The sequence below is a fragment of the Lagopus muta genome, chromosome 2 (assembly GCF_023343835.1).
Source record: "Lagopus muta isolate bLagMut1 chromosome 2, bLagMut1 primary, whole genome shotgun sequence".
Classification (NCBI taxonomy): domain Eukaryota; kingdom Metazoa; phylum Chordata; class Aves; order Galliformes; family Phasianidae; genus Lagopus; species Lagopus muta.
Window position 1 is genome coordinate 6,802,390 of NC_064434.1, and position 22,332 is coordinate 6,824,721.

Consider the following 22,332-nt stretch of genomic DNA (forward strand, 5'->3'; position numbering starts at 1 on the left):
CAGGACAGCGATTCGGCTCCCTGTCCGCAGGGCGGGCACCCAGCGGTGGCCGCCCGGGCTAAAGGGGACGAGGCGGGAAGAAGAGCGGCCAGATCCCTCCGCGCCCGCCGCCAGCGCTCCGGCAGCCCATAGCAACGCGAACGCCCGGTCCAGAGTCACAGGGCGGACCTTTCCACCAATCAGAATGGGAGCGCCTTGCCGAGTGAGCCAATCGGGAGCCGAGCACGGCCCGCCTCTCGAGTGGGAGCGCTGTGGGCAGCGCAGGCGGCGCTGGGGGCGCAGTTGCCCTGGCGACGCCTCGCGGGGCTGCGGTTGCGGGCACGGGGCGGCTCCTGCGGCTATGAAAAACAACCGAGAAATGCTATAAAAGTTAACTTCTGGAGGGGATTTACAGCCATTTTGGCAAAGGGGACCGTTCTACTGCCGGTCTACTCTGCCGCTCTCTTAGGTTTGGGATTTTTGTTGTCTTATTTTGAGGGTTAGCGTTAGTTGTCGAAAGTCCTAAATTCCTAAGCAGAATTGGTTTGCGGCTTAAAAGAGGACGAACGTTTATACGTTTACACATCTGTTCCTTCTCACAGAACAAATGATCCAACTTCAGGCTTTACTGAAGGAAAGCCTCATCAGAACAAAGCACGTGGAGAACGCAGCTGCGATCGGCATAAATGAAAGGGAAGTCTGCGCTTCCACCTCTGGCTTCTATGTAAGAAATGGTAGCTGCGGGGCGACGGCGGCGGGAGGAGCTCAGAGTGGCGGTGCGGGCGGGGAGCTGCGCTGTGCTTTGTGAGCACGTGTGTGTCTGTGCATCCTCTGGCATTGAGACGTGCTTTCCTAATCCCTGTGACACCATCACCAAACGGTTTTGACAAGGGTACGCACAGTTCCCATTGGGATGCTCAGAGGAATGTGTTCAGAAGACTTGCTAACAGAGCCCTAGGGGTTGAGGTAACTTAATTTTAAGTGAACTGTCAAAGAAAGTGGGTGAGTAAACCATGAGTAAAGAGCAGCTCGTCATTGTGAAGACGTACATTTTCAGTCCGTAACACTGTGCTGTATGCACACAGGTGCCACCAGAGAACGCCATAAACCTCATCTACGCCTTCTACAAGAACTTGCTGCAAGTTAGAAAGGAAGGACTCTACTTCAAGCAGAAGCACTATAAGTGCGTTCGAGCAGATGAGCATTCCATCTACCTTAAAAATGTATGTTGGCAGCTGTGGCAGTCCTGAGAAGTTTGGAAGCCTCCTACTTCCTTCTTTTACTGTCTGGTTGCCTTAGGATGAATGCTTTCGTGTGTTTCTTTCCTTCTTTTTCTTGGTATTGCTTTCCCAGCAGGTTGGGGAAACTTATTCACACTGCTGTGCAATAATACATTAAAGGTGCAGAGCAGAGCAGGTCTCTTCTCACTGGTGACAGGACGAGGAGAAATGGCCTCAAGTTGTGCCAGGGTCAGTTTAGGTTGGATATCAGGAAACACTTCTTTACAGAAAGGGCTGTTAAGCACTGCAATAGGCTGCCCAGGGAGGTGGTTGAGTCACATCCCTGGATGTGTTTAAAATCCATTTGGATGTGGTGCTCAGGGACATGACTGAGCAGAGGGTTGTTGGAGTTCAGGTAGTATGGTTAGGTTGTGATTGGACTCGATGATCTTTAAGGTCTTTTCCAACCTGAGTGATTCTATGATTCTATTATTCTGTGATTAGTCATTGGAAGCAACAATGGGCAATACAGTAAGGGTTCTGAGTGACTTTAATAAGCAGCAGTCTCAAAACATGCACAGCTACTGTTCTGTCTACATCCTTTCTTAGGATTTGAGAGTATTCGTCTTTTCCTCAAGTATACTGGCAAAGGGAATGTGAGTAACCTAAATTGTAAGGCAATATGTATGTGTATGCATCTAACTTTGTCCCACTTGTATTATCTAGGCAGACGGAGGCCTTATAGCAGTGAAGACAAAAGCTTTCATCCTGATTGCTACGTACAGAGTGGGCATGTATCCCAGTGTGTGTGTGGAAGCTGTGGAGAAACTCGGTAAGACAAACACATGTACCTGTGTGCCTGCATGTCAGTGGTTCACTGACTGGCTCTGCTCTTGAAACAACTTCAAAAATTTATCTGACATACTATCAAAATTTGAAAATCTTGGCAGCCTGAATACAGCCATGAGTTATTGCTCTCCAGACATCCCACCATGATCCAAAGCTTCCATGGGTATCAACAGGTTGCAGAACTATCTCTTGCATTGGCCTTTGTGGCACAAGTTTTTTGTTTGTTACCCACAGTGGAACCCAACAGTCACGTTTCCTTGACCTCATACAACTAATGCTGAGCCTGTGCCTTAACACATCGTATGAGCATCATCTTCGATACTCTGATTCACATTCCACTTCTTCAGAGACCCATGAGCTTCCCCAGGTGTTTCAAACTTTCCTTCTATGCCTATATGAATCTGAAAACATCATTAAGCTGCTTCCTCTCAAGTTTTGTTTCACAGTTACAAAGCACCTCATCTCTAACAGAAGTGCCCATTTCCTTCCCTCTTCTGCCAAAGTTCCCTTTGTGGGACTCCTCTTAAGTTCCTCTCTCTGAGGTTCAGTGCTTCAAAGACTTAGGGTTAAAATCTCACACTTTGTTCCCTGTTTGAGAATAAAACAAAACGTAGCCCTTTGCAGACAAGCTGTGCTCATCTCAGTTGTAGCTTTCTCAGTGTGTGGAGGTGCTGGCAAGGATTATGCCAGGGAGACAAATAACAGATACACATCCTATTGCTGTAGTGTGCGGCTGACTATTGGGGATAAAATCATTTTATCACATCATCCAGATGGATTGAATGCCAAAGAGCAGATCCCAGAGTAGCCCTGGTTTTCACCATGGAAACAGATATTTCTATACCTATGAGTATGCCCATTTTACTGTGCAGGAATGAAATTCCAGATCTATTGTGCTCAGTGTTGTTCCTTGTCTAGGTGCCTACATGTAAGTGGAATTAATCTGTGTTCTGGGGCCTAAGCTGTTTAGTCTGAAATGAGCTGTAAGACTGACAGCAATAAATTCTTCAAACTTCCACTACGTGTTTCCAGAGCCAGATTTCCTGCAGTTTTGACAATGTGAGTTTATTCTTTCCCTTCAGGATGATTTCTTTGTGAAAACAAAGTGGCATTAGCTTTTACTTGCATCTTATTTTTGCAAATGATTTAGGTATAAAGTGATCAGTGTTTATTTTGTAGAACAGATAATACCACACGAATATAGGCATTAGGATTTTGGCTGTGCAATTAGGAAGACTGCTGTCCTTTCAATTAAAGCCTGAGGTGGACTTGAACTTGAAAAAAGCATCTCGATTACAGCAGTTTTGTGTGTGATTTTCATCATTGTTGATTTTTTTTTTAAATAAATTTATTTCTTTATGTTTTTATAGCAGATTACTTAAGAGAGAAGGGTAGCTGAATCAGCAGAAAACTCGAACTCTATCAAGTTCAGAAGGGCTGTTCACCAGCAAAACAATACAGAACTCTGACATATTATCCAATTCCAGCAAGCACCTGCTGTTTTATTGCATTCCAGTGCAGAGTGAAGGCTCTTTCCTTCTGTTTTTCTTTCAAGAACTCCTGACAGTTCACAGCTCCCAAGAGGAGTACCCTCTGCATGTATCATCCAAGTTTCTGAATAGAATTTAGAGTGATGCCCGTGGGGTTTGGTTTAAGAGGCTTTCCTTAGGCTTTTATATGTTGTCTTTTAGTTTGTTCTCAGATAACAAGGTGAAGAATTTTCCTGTGCAAAATAACTCATAGCGTTTCTCTATGGCACCACAGACGTAGGAGGCAAAGGAAATTGCCCCATTAACAGATTTTCAGATTGCTCTGTACACCTTTGAATATTAAAACGCATTTTTCACACGTCTGTTTGCACTGTCACTGACTGCTATAGAAATACTTTAACCTGCAGTGGATTGTGAAGTTCTGTGAAGACTCAGGAGGAGGGACAACATTGCTACCAGGCTAGAACCATTGAATTGAAGAATCGTTCAGGTGGGAAAGGACACTAAGACCATCTAGTCCAACTGCAACCTGTCCCACCATGTCCCTCAATGCCACATCTCCACAGTTCCTGAACTGTACAGAAGACAACCGAGGCTCTGCCTTACCACCAGGTGAAGAACAGGCTCAAGAAAACCAGGTCCCATGATCTTCTCATCTGCAGAAGCAAATAATCTATAGCTCTTGGAGTCATGTGAAAATAAACACATGTAGGTAGTGATAGGACAAGGGGGAATGGTTTTAAACTGAGACGGGGGGCGTTAGGTTGGATCTTAGGAGGAAGTTTTTCCCCCAGAGGGTGGTGAGGCACTGGAACAGGTTGCCCAAGGAGGCTGTGGATGCCCCATCCCTGCAGGCATTCAAGGCCAGGCTGGATGTGGCTCTGGGCAGCCTGGTCTGCTGGTTGGTGACCTGCACACAGCAGGGGGTTGGAAGTGGATGAGCACTGTGGTCCTTTTCAACCCAGGCCATTCTATGATTCTATGATTCAAAGAATTTTTTGCTATATTTGTTTCTAAATTTTTTTAGTTTCAAAGTGTCCAAATCCCAAAATATTAAAATCAGTACCAAAAGAAACTCACAAAAGAACCCCACACACAGACAGACATATGAAAATTGATACCGTATCTAAATACTCTGAAATGGCAGTTTTATTTCCTGACAACTCCCACGCAATCAGGAGCTGGCAGGTGCGATGTGGATAAAAGCATAACCTGAGGCACCTCCCACTGTGGGAAATGGCAAAGCTCAGCAAAGGGGTGAGATAAGGTGGCTGAACCAGCAGGGAGAAATGCAGTGGGTGGATGGACACGAGCCAGCGAGCTCTGAGTGCTGCAGTCTCATAGGAAGCAGCGACAGATCTAATTAGCATTAAGGGCGGTCACAGCTCATGCACCCTTAACACAGTGTGAGTAAATCCAGCCTGTGCTATTCAGAGTTCAGAAATCCAAAGCGCATTTAAATGCTTCGCTCAGGAAGCTCCGAACGCACACAACCAGCCAATCAATGAAGGGCAGCAGGGTAAAGGCACCAAACCAAACCTCCCTGCACGCTGGGGGCGTGCGTGAAATCTCAAGGTCGATGTCAAAGGGAAAAGCAGATTTCTGCCTCGATCCGTGGAACAAAACATATCTATGAGAAGAAACAGCAGTGAGATGTGCTAATATTTCTGACTGAGTTCAGGCCTTTCCTTCCAAGTAAAACACGACCTCTTCTGAATGCACCCCTTGTCTTGCTGGGGAACAGCTGACTGCAAAGGCAGAGCCTGGGAGGAGGGAACCAGACCTGACTGCTCCCAGTGACAGTTCCCATTGCACAACTTCTCGTCCTTGGAGGAAAAGGTGGCTCACAAGACACGGCCAGGAACCACGCACCCTCAAACTGCTGCTTCAGGCCACCGCTGGCACATCTGATCGTTTGAAGGTTTGGAAACTTGGTTCTCCACTTGTAAGCATTTGAAAGCAACGTGGGTATTCATATCATTGCTAACACTTTTTAAAACCTATATACATGCATATTTTGGTGTTGCTTCCAGCAACAGAGCGTTCATAAAAATGGGTTTGGTGAACTGTCAGAAGAGGGATTGAAAACTTCTTTACCATCTGATTTTTAATTGTTTGTAGTGGAACAGGGTTAGAGGGGAGAAATGTGTATAGGGTGCTATCCAGTGGGCTTCCCACTACATTTCTGTGCTGACAGATGAATGTTGACAGGCTGGATTGACTGGTTTAGCTGAGAGGAAAAAAACCAAAAAACCAGCCAGTCTCAGAACAAGAAGCCTTAAAGTTACACTTTATGCCAATAATTGGTAGCAGTTTTCAACTCACCATAAAGCAGCCACAGAGCACCACCCTGTGGGGAATTACATCCCTGGGCTTTAAGGTGTTTCTCATTCCACATTTCCAGCCTTACAACAAATGTTTAAGTACGCACTTAAACATTTTGTGCAGATCATGTAAAGCAATTGACTTTGCAGAGGGCATGCAGCTCTATCACGCAGCTCTGCTTACCTGAAGAGGGTCAACCTTGCAGTGCATCCTGCACACACATTTGTGCAGCAGATCTATATTGCATTTATATGCTGAAAAGTACAGGAAATAACAGGGATTTTCCCATTCTTTCCTTTTGTGCTTCCACTCAGTATCCAGAAGGATTATTACTCCAGTTTGATTTTCCAGGTGGAAACAGGCTTGACATCTCAGCCCATCTCAACACTGCTGGTGGCAAAACCAGAAGCTTTGAAGAGTTACCTGAAAGGTTCTGCAATAGTGGGACCCTTTACAGGAGTGACTCCAGCACGCAGCAGTCAGGAATCACCTGCTAAGGGAGGCAAGGAAGGTTTTCAAAGCATCTCTTACCCTTCAATCATGCTAACTCACCGTTTCTCAGGCAGATCTTTCGCCTTCAAACTGCTTCACAGTCTGTGTTGTCCATCTGCACTTCAGCCCGTGTCTCTGCCTTCCAGAGGTGTAGGAGTTTAGCTGTACTAATCGCAGAGATCGCAGAGATGTTCCACCTATACAGTATGCCTGCATTCATGCTGACTTTGACATGATTGGTTTTTAGGGAAGATGCTGGCAGCCCACTTTGATTGCCCAGGAGGCCCAGAAAATCTCTATGTGAAAGAAGTGATGAAACCACATCCAAGAGAAGGAGAAGTTCTTGTGAAAGTCTCTGCCAGTGCTCTGAATAGGGCTGATTTACTCCAGGTATGTGTATGTTAAGTGGGTTTATGCACCTGAAAACACCAACTTTTCAAGTCTCCATTTGTAGTCCTGACAAATCAGAAGAGTTAAGAGAGATTGGCCTTGGTGAGCATGTGGATGGGAGTCTTCTAAGGAAATGCTCATAGGGCTGAAAGAAGAGGTGTTGATTGAGTAGGTGAATGCTTTTATTTTGGTCCCTGCAATACATGGAGACATGGAAAAGCAGCTGTCTTTCAAAAAAGATGTAAAATGAGAGCTCCAGTCTTTCTGGATGCTTAGACCATTCCCTAATTTGAGCAGAAAACGATGATCAGGAACTGAAAGCCATTCCCAGTATGGATTGGTGTGGACGTAGGGAGCTTGCAGCAAATGATACTTGCACAGTTTTAAGAATCAAATATACTTACTAGGGAAAAGGGAGTGTTGCCAAAGGATCCTTAAATTACTGAAACCTTTGCACAGTCCAAAATCAGGATAAAATAAAAAGGCGTGCAGATAGGAGGTAAGCAAATAAAATACCACAGGTTGTTACACTCACTGATGTATGGCTTTTCCTTCCCTACCCTCTCTTTTGTTTTGTTTTAGAGGAGAGGGAAGTACCCTCCCCCCAAGGGAGCAAGTGATATTTTAGGCTTAGAAGCAGCTGGGAGTGTGGCTGGGCTCAGACCTGGCTGCACTGGGCGGTGGAAGATTGGCGATGCAGTGATGGCTCTGCTCTCTGGAGGCGGCCAGGCTGAATATGTTACAGTACCTGAAGGCCAGCTGATGCCAGTTCCCAAAGACATTACATTTGTTCAGGCTGCAGCCATTCCTGAGGCTTGGTTAACAGCTTTTCAGCTGCTGCATTTTGTAGGTGAGGTGTACTTGCGACTCTATCCTGTCAAAACAGTTCACCTTCATTTCTGCTGTTAAATCCTCTGATTGTTGCCTCCATCTGAATGCTGTCTGCCTTCAAACTGTTTTCTCTGTCACACCATTCACATCTTACCTATCTGGTCAGAATAAGGTATGAACTCACATTCTGAAATCCTGACCACATCTGTCCAGTCACAACATACTCTGCTGACTTCAGGAGAACCAATCCTTAATGTTACCCAAAACTTGAGGAATTTCTCCACTGCTGAGTGCCCGACTTCTCAATATTCACATTCAGTGAGTTTTCTGTTGGCAGCAGTTCACTGAAGTCAGTAGAATGGAGTCCTGTTAGTACACCAGGAGTTGTGTTCATTCTGGATTTGTTGCTTTAATAAAGGACATGAAGTTGCAAATAGGACTCGGTGAATAAGGGCATCTCTTTAAGATTTCACTATTTTTATCTGTTCAGTTTTTGCCACTTTGATCATGTGTTACTTCCCAGATAATCCCCAAAGGGTAATCGTTTCCTTTACATCCTCCTTCAGGTAAAATACAGAAAGGGGAAACTGTGTTGATCCACGCTGGAGCTAGCGGGGTTGGTATGGCAGCCATTCAGCTGGTCAGACTGGCAAATGCTATTCCCATCGTGACAGCAGGAACTCAGGAGAAACTGGAAGCAACAACAAACGCTGGAGCAGCTGCAGGGTTCAACTACAAGAATGAAGACTTTAGCGAAAAGGTCTTGGCCTTCACCCAAGGTAAGAACCTCTGAGTGAAAGACACAGTTAAGAAAAAGTGTGTATCTTCTAAAGCATATGCACATACACTCAATTTCAACTGCGAGTTTCCACCATCTTTTCAAAAAGAAGCATGCAAATCTTCCATGCTCCCTTTGGTGCTAAAGAGGTTGGGAATCCAGTGGTATCAAATCTGCTTTACTACTCGTGAGTTACTACAGGTAACATAACATCCTGTTCAGGCCAAGAATGTATCTTTCCTTAGTTTTCTGGGCTCTGTTTTGCACATAGAATCACAGAATCATAGAATCACCAAGGTTGGAAAAGACCTAAAAGCTCATCCAGTCCAACCGTTCACCTATTCCCAATAGCTCCCACTAAACCATGTCCCTCAACACAACATCCAGCCTTTCCTTGAACACCTCCAGGCTCTGTGACTCCACCACCTCCCTGGGCATCCATTCCAGAATGGGTCCCTTTGGCTTTATGTTCATTGGCAGTATAAAAATGATGCCAATATTATTGTTGCTCCTACAGTGAAATGTAGGAGCAAATCCTTGCACTTGTTTGAATATGTGCACAAAACTTTGTTCTCTTACAGTTAGGAAAAATTAGGGTTTTTAAAAGCATTTGAGACACTTTCTGACACACGTGTGTATCTGTAATGATTTGGTTTTGTGCCTCATGCTAGGATTCTTTACAAATCTTTGTGCCAGTTCATTTCCCAGGATTTAAGTAATACCTGCAAGAATAATTCTTTACTTAAAAGAGAATAATGTTTTACTTTTGCTTGCTTGAGATTACTCTGCCTTTAATACAGCTCAATGGTATTGCTGTTTCTTTTTTTCTTTTCTTTCTGTTTCTACTTGAGGTTCTGGAGTAGATATTATTTTAGATTGTGTTGGTGGCTCTTACTGGGAGAAGAATCTCAGCTGCTTGAGAACTGATGGCCGGTGGGTTATTTATGGACTACTGAGTGGAGGTGAAGTTCATGGAGATTTGCTTGCAAGGCTGCTTTCCAAAAGAGGGAGCATCCACACAAGTCTATTAAGATCACGAGACAAGGAGGCAAGTAATGACTATCAATGCTGTATATGGTTTAATCTTAAATTTGTGACAGTTTTGAAAGTTTTCTTTTGATATCAGCTCTAAAGCAGAAATAAAAAGAGTACCAGGTTGAATTGTTATTGCAAACTTTAGAAAACACTGCAAAATTACATTAGTTTCCTTTTTCTACCTCTATGAAGTGCATCCTTCCAGTAACCAGTACACCAGAGGAATGAATTGGGAATACTCAGGACTTTTTAACATTCTTAATGACTACCATAATTCTAAAAGATTTGTTCTAAGAAATAAAACTCAGGTAATCAGATGACTTGATCAAGTCTGGGGGAGAGAAAGAGAAGAACCTCCATCAGGTCATCTGCAGCCACAGTCTCCTCAAAGCAGAGACCAAGTTAATTTCAAGTCTAGAAATTACAAAAAGAAAATCACTTTATGTGGGAAATTCAGTTATGACAATAAAAGGCACTTCAGGATAGATGCTGCCCATCAGTCAACCTGAGAAATGTCTGAGAATTGTATACATTTTGTATGCTGTCTTCAGACACTGTTCAGTGAATGTGAATGACTAGAAAATGATTTCAAAAATGCTTTATTTTTCTGCAGTATAAGGAGCAGCTGGTGAAAGCCTTCATAGAAAATGTGCTGCCCTATTTCTCTGAAGGAGCCTCTCTGCATCTCCAGCCGCTTGTTGACAGCGTTTACCCTCTGCATGAGATTGTGGAGGCACACAGGAAAATGGAAGAAAACAAGAACATTGGCAAAATTGTTATTGAAATGCCACTGAAATCACCCTAAAGAAAGGCCCTCTGCTGTAGTTGCTTTATGGGTAGAAGCACTATGGATGCCTTAAAAGCTGAGTTTCTGCTATTTCTGCTTCCAAACTGGAAATGATTTATTGTGGAAGATGTCAAAAAATGAGGGCCAAAGCAAAGCCTTACAGGATATGTGAATAAAAAAAGCAATTCACACTGCAGATACAGCGTATGACATCTTTACACAAGAAAACAGATAACAGTAGGACAAGGGGAAACGGTTTTAAGTTGAAGGAGGGAAGATTTAGGCTGGATGTCAGGGGAAGTTCTTTACAGAGAGAGTGGTGAGGTGCTGGAACAGCTGCCCAGAGAGGCTGTGGATGCCCCGTCCATCCCTGGAGGTGTTCAAGGCCAGGTTGGATAGGGCCCTGGGCAGCCTGGGCTGCTATGAAATGGGGAGGTTGGTGGCCCTGACTGTGATGGGGGGTTGGAGATTCATGATCCTTGAGGTCCCTCCTACCAACTTAGGCCGTTCTGTGATTCTGTGAAAACCACCACACGTCTATCTCCACTCAAGCTTTTGGGCTCATTTCTGTTTTCCCACAGCTTTCCAAGCCGCACAGTTTCTACAACTCAGCAGGCCCGAGCCAAGCCCCACCTGAACAAAATGGCTGCCGACACCGCTTCCCTCAGCCCACGGGAGGCGGGAAGGGAGGCAGGGCGGTGGGCGGGGCTAGAGGCACGCAATTACGCGAGGTAGCGCGGCAGCACTTCCGGTGAGCGCGCGCGGTGCAACCTGGGATAGCATCCGGGATTTCCGGTAAGGAGAGCGGCGGCATCGGAGGACCGCTGTTGGAGGACCGCTGCCTGCTGCCGTTTCTCTCCCAGGCCCGAGGCCCCTCCATTATCCCGGCGCCATGGCGATGCAAGCGGCGAAACGAGCCAACGTGAGTGCTTTTACCGGGTTCTAGCTTGGTAAAACCACGTAAATTCTATAGCTGATGGGTAGTAGGCCTGAGATGTAGTTGGTAGGCTGTAGCATTCAAGGTTTGAAGTGAGTTCTGTGTGTAACACAACGTCTGTTGTTTCTGCTTTAGATTCGGCTGCCACCGGAGGTCAATCGGATCCTATACATCAGGAACTTGCCTTATAAAATCACCGCGGAGGAGATGTATGATATTTTTGGGAAATACGGACCTATTCGGCAAATCAGGGTGTAAGTAATTTCAGTTTTCTTTGAGGAGGACTTAACTTATCCCAAGGCTTTGGGATGGCTGTCATGTGTCAGTATGCCTATTACAGTGGGAACAACTGGTTTTAATAGCTGAAAAAGCTGAGTGTGCTTTAGCAGCATCCCTGTGTGCTAAAGGAGCACGTGGTTGTGTTTCTCTTGTGTGTCAGTTTGTTGGTAAGCAGAATGGTGCTGGTAGGAATGTTGGAGTGGCTTAAGCCTGGTCTGAACGTAGATAAGTGGAGAAAAATAAGGACTTAAACCTTAAATGAACTAACCTTTTAAGTAAAGGTAAAAATATGAAAAGCAAGGTTTGAAGGCAACCACTTCTGCTCAATGAGTATTAGATTAGTATAAGAACTAATGATGAAACAGGTATGGTACCACTGATGGGTGCAGAAAATACTGCACCCCTTGCTGTGCGGCTCAGCTCTGAGCCATGTGATCTGACTGAATTTTGTTCCAAATACGCTGAGGCTGCACTTGTCTGTGCCAAATCCTAGCCTCTTCCCTTTAGTTCCTTCAAATATTGATGACCTGAGCTCTGATGTTCCTTGCTGTCTTGAGCGCCGTGCCATGGATCTAACTGTAATTTCATCTGGTTAATGCCGTGTTCTAAGTTTCAGGCAGAAAGAGTTGGCTGAGGACTTAGGATTAGCTGTTGAGAGCTGCAGTAAGATTGGCTGGAGTATTGGCGTTCATACAAGATGATCTTTTTTTTTTTCAAGTTGAGAGAAATATTTTGGAAGGGAGGAGCAATAAGATTTGGTGCTCATCTTTTAATACTTGAAAAGAAGTTAAATGTAGGGTAGATACGATATCGTTTTCTTCACACTGCCCTTATCCAGATGTTGGCAAAATAACTTGTGGCATCTCTGAATTAACAGGTTGTTGACTGGCTGACAGCTGAATGTGTCCTTGCTGTTTTTGTTGCTCTGTTTCCCCGTGCTCTTAGATTGGGGTGGGTAATGAACCCACAATGTTCATCACTTCAATTCTGTGGGGCATAGATAGGATAACAGCTAAAAAGATCAAATTCTACCCCAAATCCAAGTGCTTGTTTTGGCCAGTGCTGTAGTGAAAAAAAGCGATGGCTCAGTGCAAAGAACAAAGTGAGTTTTCTGTGTAGAGTTACTCCCAGTAAACATGAACAGAGGGGAGTAGTGGGGTGTGCTCCTGCATGCTGTGTTGGAACATGCAGCTGGTGGGGTCTTATTAATACAGAGAAGAACAACAAAAGGGACTGGGCAAGGGTTAAAAGAACGAGAGAGAACATAATCCTTTTGCTTGGCTAAATAGCTGGGATTTTCACTCATTGACATACGCTGGCAGAAGAGAATTAATATGAAAAAGAATAGGTTAGACACGCCACGTTTGGATGCAGTGCTCCAGGTGAGGCCTCACAGCACAGAGCAGAGGGGCAGGATCACCTCCCACGCCATGCTGGCCACGCTGCTTTTGGTGCAGCCCAGGGTGCAGTTGGCTTTCTGGATGGTGAGGGCACAGTGCTGGCTCATGGCCAGCTGCCATCCACCTGTACCCCCAGGTCTTTTTTCAGCAGGGCTGCGCTCAATCCTTTCTTCCCCAGCATTGGTCTGAGCTCCCTTTGTGAAACTCCCTTTGTAATTCTTCTCCTTCTCTGTGCAATTTTATCCTTTTTGTTTGCATACACACCATGACATGGACGTGTGTGATGTTGTTTATTGGAGTTTATTTATAAGTCAGCTCCTAAGAAAGGGTTGTTGTGATTCCTAAGTTGGCTTTTAGCTGAGATCTCGTGGCTGTGTAAGCTCTGTAATAAGCTCTGTGTAAGCTCAGAGCTGGTTAGAGTGATGTGCCCAGACGTGTCTCCTGCTCCTCAGGCAAAGGAAATTGAATTGATGGTCTGATGAGTGATGGTCGTGCAGCCGAAGCAGCATGCATCAGTGTAGTTGTGTTGTGCTAAGAACAGTATTCTGTCTCAGTGCTGAATATTAATTAATAGAGTCCTGTGCATCGAGTTTGATATTAATGCTTGTTAACATTTGCTCTGCAGTGGAAACACTCCAGAAACAAGAGGAACAGCCTATGTGGTTTATGAAGACATCTTTGATGCCAAAAATGCTTGTGATCATCTGTCAGGATTCAATGTATGCAACAGATACCTTGTCGTTTTGTACTACAATGCAAACAGGGTAAGTGCTCTTGGTTTTCTTATTGTTACCTTTGAAGATGTTCAGCATTAAAAAAAAAAAAAAATCAGTTTGAGAAAATGGTTGGATGCTTTTAAGAAATAATTCCAAATTGATAGAGAGAATTGGAATTGGATTGGACAAACGGCTAGGATTTCATCTTCAGTGTGATTCATGTGCATAAATCACCACAGCCTTTGGACTAGAGATGTGGAAGTTGTGCTTCTGGTGAGAAGAGGTAGAAGGGGCCAAACTGTGACAGAGGGCTTTGAGATTTACTTAACAGGAAGAAGTCTGTAAATCCTTGATGTTCTGCCTGATGAGGCCCAGAGTCTGGTGGAGTTCTCTGAGGCTGAGAATTAAGCAGTGCTGTTTGCATGTGATGTTGATGTCATTCACAGTGAGAAGTTAGTTGCAGTTTATAGGAAATAACATACCTAAAGATGCAGTTTTTCTTCTCATGCGTATTATTATTTCCCTTAATTACAGGCATTCCAAAAGATGGACACAAAGAAGAAAGAGGAACAGCTTAAGCTGCTCAAAGAAAAATATGGAATAAATACAGACCCACCAAAATAAACTGATGTGTTTTAAAAACTGTTCTCCAGATCTGCTGCTGTGTTTTGAAACTAAGCAAGGATTCCCACTGAAGTATAGCTTACTGTTTTTAGCAGGCTGTAATTTGAATCTTTAGATCAACTGAATAGATGTGAAACATCAGAATATCTGTTTTAAGGTAAAATCCCCTGAAGGGACACGACTTCCTGTGTTGTAAGGGCTTGGATGGGTAAGTGCTGTGTAACCACAGTCCTGTTTGGGGCAGACCTTTGGAAGATGGGACCACATAAGTGGAGCAGTTCTGGCCTGCTGCTCCCCAGCCTCCAGAACTGACTTTAAACATGGTAGCCAGCTGATGATGCAGAAGAATTTCAAGGGCTCGATATGAACTATCTCTGAATTTCACTTGCTGCTTCCAAAAATTGATTAAATGCAAGTAAATGGGACCCTCCCTGCTTTTTTGCTTGTGGTTTGATTTTTCTTCATTCTTACATATTGCATACAACTCATTGTTTCTTTTTCTTCCTGGAAATATTTGATGGAGTGTTGTGGTTTAACCCAGCAGGTGGCTGAGCACCAGTTGTTTCCTCACCCCCTGCTTCCCAGTGAATGACATAGAGAATGAAAAAGGAAAAAAAGAAAGTAGAACTCATGGATTGAGATAAAACTACATGCTAAGCTGCAGAAAAGGGTGATAGTTATGACAAATGTATGCATATACGTGTATATAACAAGTGATCCACAAGTAATTGTCCACCACCTCCCAACCAAGGCCCAGCTAGCCTTCTGAACAGCAGCAGAGAGCAAGACAAACTCCCACCCCCTTCAGAGCTCTATCTGTATGATGTTCCAGGCTATGGAATATCCCTGTGGCTGGTTTCAGTTAGTTGTCCTTGCTCTGTTCCCTCCCAGCTCCTCAGGCCCTTCACTGAGAAGGGCTTTGGCTCTGTACAATGCTGCTTAGCAGTGACTGTAAATGTCAGCGTGTTATCAGTGTTGTTTTTCTCCTAGAACAAAAACATAGCATCATACCAGACACTGTGGGGAGATCACTTGTGTTCCAGCTAAAACCAAAACAAGGAGGCTTAGCCTATTTGGCTGCTGTATGCTAGAAACAAAGCTATATTTACAATGGAGATTCCTCTGCAAATAGACAATGAGGGGCCATGTGAAGTAATTCAACTGTTCAGGTGACTTCTGTCAAGATACCTCATGCCCAGTGCTAAGAGCTCCTCCTGACAGCTCTCATTGCTGTACGGCTGAGGATGCTGGAAGAGATTTGGAAGTGTACCAGATTTGCACTGAACTGAAGCAACAGGAATGAAGCTAATGTCTTCAATATTTCATAGAGAACACAGGACCAAAGTGAGGCAATAGATGCTGGCAGTAATTTTAGATACCTGAACTGTGACTGTAATGAAGTTCATGCTGAGTGGAAAACTTGCAGTAGCCAATAGAGGAAAAAAAAAATCTGATTTTTAATTATTTCTCAAAATATCAGCATTCATTGGAGGGGGCCCTGCGACTTGATGGGCTTTCAGGTCCCTGCCAACCCAAGCCAGCCTGAGATTCATTCTAAATCCCTGCTGCCAGTGTGGGTGGCTTTCTGACTTGCTCAGCCCTCTCCTGCTTCTCCCATCGACGTGCATGCTCAAATGCACAGGGGCAGTGATCTGTTTCATCTGCTTCATGCTTACACAATTGGTTACTTCTCCTGTGTCAACCTGGTGAAGAGGTCCAGCCCATGAGGTTAACACAAGTGTAAGTTGTTCAGGCAAAACCAGCTTGCCTTAAAATGTTTAAATGAATGAAATCTCGTGGGAGACTTCTAAGTGACCTGCCACAGCTCTGTAAAGGCTGGAGGGAGACACATGGACATGCTCTTTACACAAGCTGTTGGGCGTGTAGATGGCTCTTGCCTGTAACAAGAACTGGATTGATGCTTTAATAAATAATGATAAACGCTGGTAACAACCCACTGAAGTGCTAATAATGGAGCCGTGTTCTGTCTGCCTCATTTAAAATCATGTGCAAATACTGCATTCCATCTGTCAATAGCAGACAGCATGTTGCCTGCTCTGTAGTGTCTGTTTTGATGAGGATTTGGTGCTGTTTGAAAAATACATATAAAAAGCAATTCTAGAGGGTAATAAGATTAATAAAAATTCCTTCAATGAATCCTCAACATCAGCAGCTTTTGATACCTCCAAGTGCTCAGCTGCTGCCTTTCATTAAATATTCCATTTCATACTTTTCCTTCTAGAGTCTGTCTGGGGCTTTCAATGTCCCTATACATGGAAAATGAAATAATAATTTGTACCTGTAAGACAGAGAGAATGGAAATCGAATGCCCAGAGGATTGTTTTGATGAGGTCTGCTCAAGATTTTGTTTGAAATGTAATATCAAAGGACGAGGAAATGAGTTCAGTTATATGAATGGCAGAAGGGGCAGCAAATAAGGCAGATGTTACCAGCCTTGCAGTCTGCATCTGTGCTGATTTTTGTGTGTGCTCACTTTCCATTTAATTTTTCAGGAAGTAGGGCATGAAATTAAGCCTGGAAGGTCATTTTTTTCCCAGCTATACTGTTTAGAAATCAGTAACAAGAGCAGATCTGATTACACAGGCGGCAACAGTAAATTTTTTTCTAATCCATTATATAGTGGCAATAATTATATGTACTGTGTTGATCGATGATACAATTAAATAAATTAACACATTTGCAGTCAAATGAAGAGCTGGAGATTACATTTCCTTGAAGACTTAATTTCCCTAAGTATCACAAAGCACAATTAGTTTTCCTTTCACATTTTTTTAAATGAATTTGGCATGAAAGATGTAATAATCTCTGCTTCCAACAAAGGTCTCTGAAGGGAGAGAGTGATGAGGGAGAGAGCTCCATCAAGCAGCTGTTATAAGGGTTTTACAGACTCCTAATGGCAGGCTTGCACAGCTGAGGGCAGTGGGAAAGGTAAGTGCACAGCAGCTCTCTGGATGGAGATGACAGGGCTGTGATCAGCTCTTACAGCCCAGCAGGAATGCAGCGCTCATGGTCAGAAACCCAGCAGAAGTGCAGAGTGATGCCCCAGCTCTCGTGCAAACAGCAGTATTGGTTGGACCAATTCATTCTTCTTGTCACTGTATGCTTTTGAGGCATTTGAGAAAGGCCTGTATTCTAAATGAATATCCTAAATGAAACCTCTCAGTGAAACATGGATCTGTAACCCAGCTGCTGCAGAGACCCCGAATTTCCACTGAAAAAGGGCTTTCTCCTTTGTTTGCTAGAAGGAGAGAGGAGCAAGAAAAAAGTTTACCAATTTTCAGTGAATTATAACCTGCAAGAGGGAGGGGGTTATCTGCTTTTGAATTAACAAACTAAAAGGCAGCTTTGTGGTTGGGATGACCGCCTAGAGAAAGAAAAGAGATCTGTGGTCCCTGCTGGTCAGATGGGCTGTCCTGCTTTTGTCCTCTCATCTCCAGGAGGAATGCCCTCACTATGTGGCTTTGCAGTCCATCTTCCCACGAGAGCTGTGTTTTCCTTACAGAAACTCACACAAGAAAACAGAGCAACCATTTCAGATACTCACCTCAGAAAATCCTGTAGTTGAAAATGATGCAAGTAGTTTACAAGCTTCTTTCAAGTACTGGAAGGCCGCAATGAGGTCTCCCTAGAGCCTTCTCCAAGCTAAACAAGCCCAACTCCTTCAGCCCTTCTTCACAGGAGAGGTGCTTCAGCCCTCTGATCATCTCAGTGGCCCTCCTCTGGATGTGCCCCAACAGCTTTAGATCTCTCCTGTACCGGTGGCCCCAGGTTCAGATTGGCTTTGTGAGCTGGATGCACACAATTCTGCCCTTGTTTAGCCTACCTGAGCTCCAGCAGAAATTTGTATGCTAGTTTTACTGTTGTAAAGCATAGCATGGGATCAGCATTGTGACTCTGAGAAACATCAATTTCCTTCTCTTCAACAGAAGTCAGGGGCCACCGGCAGTGCGGCGCAGATGGGGAGTCAGGAAACCTCTGTCCCAGCAGCACCTATGTGTGTGCTCCTGGACATCTTTCCCCGTGCAATCTATAACAGAAGCAATACATGGAATTATGCATATTTTGTGTAGAAAGATAAATAATTATCAAGAAAACAGGTGAACGTTTCATAGAATCACAGAATGGGCTGAGTTGCAAAGGCCCACAATGCTCATCCAGTTCCAACCCCCTGCTGTGTGCAGTTCACCAACCAGCAGCCCAGGCTGCCCAGAGCCACATCCAGCCTGGCCTTGAATGCCTGCAGGGATGGGGCATCCACAGCCTCCTTGGGCAACCTGTTCCAGTGCCTCACCGCCCTGTGGGGGAAAAACTTCCTCCTAAGATCCAACCTAAGCCTCCCCTGTCTCAGTTTAAAACCATTCCCCCTTGTCCTATCACTATGCACCCTCATAAACAGCTGCTCCCCCTCCTGTTTCTACGCTCCCTTCAAGTACAGGAAGGCCACAATGAGTTCTCCCTGTAGCCTTCTCTTCTCCAAGCTAAACAAGCCCAGTTCCCTCAACCTTCATGTCTGTCTGAAGAACTTCTCATTCACTAAAAAGAATTGCAGTGGCCAATGGAAAGCAGGAAAAAAAGAAAACACAAACTGTAAAGTATCAAGGTTTTATTGTTTACATATATACTTAATTCTTAAATGAGACAGTATTCTTTAAAACAGCAGCAAGCAGAACGTACAAGTTGAGAAAAGTGGCAGCGCAGGTAACTCTGTTTGGCTAATGCCCGTTCATGTACAAGGCGTACACTGGAGTTTTTGAGCACCTTTTGTGTTTTGTTTTGTTTTTTTAATTTTCTTGGTTTAAGTGTACAGTAAGGCAGTGGTTTTTCAATAAGGAATATATATATATATTTATATTTATATATATTTTCAATCGTCACTGTGAATTCTCATCACATGCAGACTAAATAAAATGTACAACTTGAGAATGTTACAACGGTAGACATTTTTTCCCAAAGCAAAGCTTGCAATGAAAGGCAAATATGGACACCACAAAGTCTAAGAAGAAAGGAGAAAGAAAGGCTTAAGAAACCTAACGGCAAATGCTACTGATATGACAGCTTGAGCAGGAAGATTAGGATTCCAGTGAAGATTTCCCCCGCTGCTGGGAGGGTGAGAAAGAAGGGATGGTTATGGAGAGGTGCCTCCAGCCAGCTCCCCCAAGAAGACTCACTCCAACCTGAGAAGCTCCACGTCAAAGAGGAGCGTGGCATTGGGAGGGATGACCCCGGGGTGGCCTGTGGCTCCGTAGGCCATCTCAGGTGTGCAAGTCAGCTTTGCTCTTTGTCCTAAGCTCATCTGGTTTTTGGATGGTGGAAAAGGAAAAAGACAAGATAAAACACAGTATTAGCAGGAAGACAGAACAGAGCACTACATGGCAGATTTACAGAACCGAGGATATTCACGATGGTCAAATTCATCTTTTTGCTCTTCAAGAAAGCTGAAGCTGCTACAAACAGCTCACATTCATTGCCTAGCTCCTCTGGCTTCTCTTCAAATTGCTAGAGCCAGCTTGGGAGCAACGAAAGTCTTTCCAAGGCACACTGTGATCTATACTGCTTACCCTGGAGTCAGTTGCATGAGGTGTGAGTTCTGTGGAGTGCAGGATACATAAAACACCATCAGCAGGAGTTATGGAAAAGACTTAGTAACAGGTAGGATCAGAGCTTTGTGTTCATGACAGATCAGCACAGAGAGACCATTTGATTCAGATTCTTAAAAATGTCCAGCAGTGTTTTTTGCTTCTTCAGTCACCGCCATCGATGACTTCAAAGCTACTGACCAAACACAAATGTTAAGAGGCACCCAACTTTCTGCTGCTGGACTGATGCAGTCCTAATTAAGAAAGGTTTCCTTAGACTGAAGCCCAAGGACAGATGCTCATGCACAGCTTGTTCTGTCTCATCCCTGGGACAGACAGAAGTGCTGAGCTCTCTCACACCAGGTTAGCTTTAGAGGTGGAAGTTCTAACCAAGATTTGCAGCATCAAGATTGAAAATTCTGTTCTGCTCTGGGGTACAGCTGCGACTTTTGTACACTATACTGGTGACCAGCTATTCACTGGCCAAGAAACAATCCCTGACTTTATGCAGTGAGGTTAATTCAGACGTTTTTCCCAGGATTGGACTGAACTACATATTACCCAGTTTCTCCTGTTGAATTTCGTTTTCTGTTTCTATGAAATACGCTAAAGCTAGAGCTTCAGTCATTCTAGGTAGAAGAAAAATGGGAATGTAACTTTCCCACATTCACAGAATCACAGAATGTCTTGGGTTGGAAGAGATCCCAAGGATCATGAAGCTCCAACCCCAGTGCACAGACAGGGCCACCAACCTCCCCAGCACTCAGGGTGCATTTGTAGAATGCAGGTGAAGGTGTGAGAGCAAATAACTTCCTTGGTCTTTGCAGGGTTTGACACTGGTCTCTGGTGCTCTGGTGGGTCCCTGCCAGTAAGATAGCTGGTACCTCATCCATGGATCTTAGGCATGGGGCAACCTCGAGCTGTCAGAAATTGAGCACAGAAAAGCAGATGCTGCTGCCATCTCACAGGCATTAAACCAAGGTCTGGAAAATTGAAATGCTCGACGTAGTGAATTGCTTTTTTCCACATGCCTTGTGTCAATCACGTTCCCCAAACCCTCAAAAACTCTGAGGTGGAAGGAAACAGCCACAAATTTAACGTAGCGATCCACTAGGAGGAGCAGGAGGGCAGCATGTGGCCACACTGCTGGAATGGAGTTAGGCCACAGTAATTAAGAGACAGGGGTTGGTGAGTGTGTTCAAGGCAGAGATAAAACCGATTCACCCAGAGCTTGTTTCCAGAGCTTTTCCTGCACTGGTTTCTGATTAGGATAAAAGCAACCCCAACTGAACTTAAATGCACTTTCGGGTTCCTTCTCTTTGTAGGGCTCCTTGTCATATGACAACAGGTGGATGAAAAATCATGGAAAGATTTGCAAAGAGTCCTGCTGCTGGCTCTACTGAAACCACTTTGTTGTTCTTCTCCATGCAGACTGCCAATTCTGCCTTTCAAGCACTCAGCACATGGGGGCCCTGAGCCCTCCATAGGCAAAGCAAATAATAAAGAGTGCCCCCTAGATGTTAGAGCAGAAGGTGGATATTTTTCAGACTCTAGGATTCCTCAGATGGACCTGTTCCTTCTCAGCTTGGAGAGAAGGATATGCTTGTGTTGCTTTCTCGTGGAGCTGGAAACCATGTTCTTTTCCTTTCCTCTCAAACAAGCCTGGCTGCACCATTCATCACTGGATTGCTTCTCATTTTGCATTCTTTCCCTCTCTGTATTTAAGTGTAAGAATTTGTTCCTGTCAATAACATTTGAGCAATTTCCTCTTATCATGAGCTCCAGAAATCAGAAATGAAGTAACTTTTGCACTTCAGCACCCTGACTGCACTCCTCACACTGCAGGTCCTCACAAGCACTGCAGACAAAACACTGCAGAGACAGCATGGAGTTGCTCTGTGTGGCTCTTTCAGAGTTTTACTGTGCTGCCACTCAAGCTGTAATTAATGGAGGGCAGTTTCTTTTTTCATGTCTTATGGCTGCTTGCTGAATGTTAAGTTTTGTAGCTGGGAGTACTGAAGTCATAAAAGTTTAACAGTGCAGTATGGTGCCCTACTCAGTAGGGGTCAAAATCTGCAGCACAGTCGTAGATGTTGTCAAAAACGACAGCTTGGCCTTTTATTGAGTAGCTGAATAGAGGCCACTTCATAAAATACTGCCACCTGGATCAGTTTAGAGGCCACTGTGGTTTATGTGAGGTAGTTAGCCCTGGAAGAAGCAAGACTTATATACACATTGACACCTGGCAAGAGGATCTTGCCTCTCCTTTCTCAAATGCACACTTCATGTAAAGCCTTGTGAGCAGGAGGTGTCTTAGTCAGCTAGTGGAGGACTACAGGAAATACTGCTCTTGAACAGACCATGCTTTCACAGAACAGAATAATAGAATTATCCAGGTTAGAGAAGACCTTCAAGTCCAACCATCAACCCCACCTACTGAGCCTCGTCACTGAATCATGTCCCTTTAGTGCCATGTCCGCATCTCTTAAATATTTCCTGGGATGATATTCCTCCACCACTGCAGTGGGCAGCCTGTTCCAATTCTTGACCTTCTTTTTCATGAACACATTTTTCCTAGTATCCAATCTAAACTTTCCCTGGAG

At 44.4% G+C, this 22,332-nt stretch overlaps 3 protein-coding genes across 11 annotated transcripts in view; 2 read left to right on the forward strand and 1 right to left on the reverse strand.

Annotated features, from left to right (window-relative positions):
- Nucleotides 1-266: 266 nt before the first annotated feature.
- Nucleotides 267-10,811, forward strand: TP53I3 (tumor protein p53 inducible protein 3). 9 transcript variants are annotated; one of them, XM_048938111.1, is made up of 9 exons: nucleotides 269-448; nucleotides 582-703; nucleotides 1,065-1,202; nucleotides 1,926-2,031; nucleotides 6,603-6,745; nucleotides 7,328-7,595; nucleotides 8,143-8,355; nucleotides 9,206-9,402; nucleotides 10,003-10,811. In XM_048938111.1, the coding sequence occupies exons 2-9, from the start codon at nucleotides 587-589 to the stop codon at nucleotides 10,192-10,194; spliced, it is 1,374 nt and encodes a 457-aa protein (XP_048794068.1). In that variant the 5' UTR covers nucleotides 269-448; nucleotides 582-586; the 3' UTR covers nucleotides 10,195-10,811. The 9 variants fall into 9 exon arrangements, with proteins under 9 accessions (XP_048794067.1, XP_048794068.1, XP_048794060.1 ...); XM_048938103.1 differs by lacking the exons at nucleotides 269-448; nucleotides 582-703; nucleotides 1,065-1,202; nucleotides 1,926-2,031 and adding exons at nucleotides 3,440-5,502; nucleotides 6,215-6,365; XM_048938108.1 differs by lacking the exons at nucleotides 269-448; nucleotides 582-703; nucleotides 1,065-1,202; nucleotides 1,926-2,031 and adding exons at nucleotides 3,440-5,483; nucleotides 6,215-6,365.
- Nucleotides 10,812-10,941: 130 nt separating this feature from the next.
- SF3B6 (splicing factor 3b subunit 6) lies at nucleotides 10,942-14,570 on the forward strand. Its single transcript, XM_048938116.1, has 4 exons — nucleotides 10,942-11,098; nucleotides 11,249-11,367; nucleotides 13,418-13,556; nucleotides 14,043-14,570. The coding sequence occupies exons 1-4, from the start codon at nucleotides 11,069-11,071 to the stop codon at nucleotides 14,130-14,132; spliced, it is 378 nt and encodes a 125-aa protein (XP_048794073.1). The 5' UTR covers nucleotides 10,942-11,068; the 3' UTR covers nucleotides 14,133-14,570.
- A 4,171-nt stretch (nucleotides 14,571-18,741) lies between these two features.
- Nucleotides 18,742-22,332, reverse strand: part of FKBP1B (FKBP prolyl isomerase 1B) — a 45,833-nt gene continuing 42,242 nt past the window's right edge. Inside the window, exon 4 of the mRNA XM_048938117.1 lies at nucleotides 18,742-19,446. Coding sequence (XP_048794074.1) covers nucleotides 19,318-19,446 — 129 coding nt within the window. The 3' untranslated portion in view covers nucleotides 18,742-19,317. The remainder of the gene's footprint in view (nucleotides 19,447-22,332) is intronic.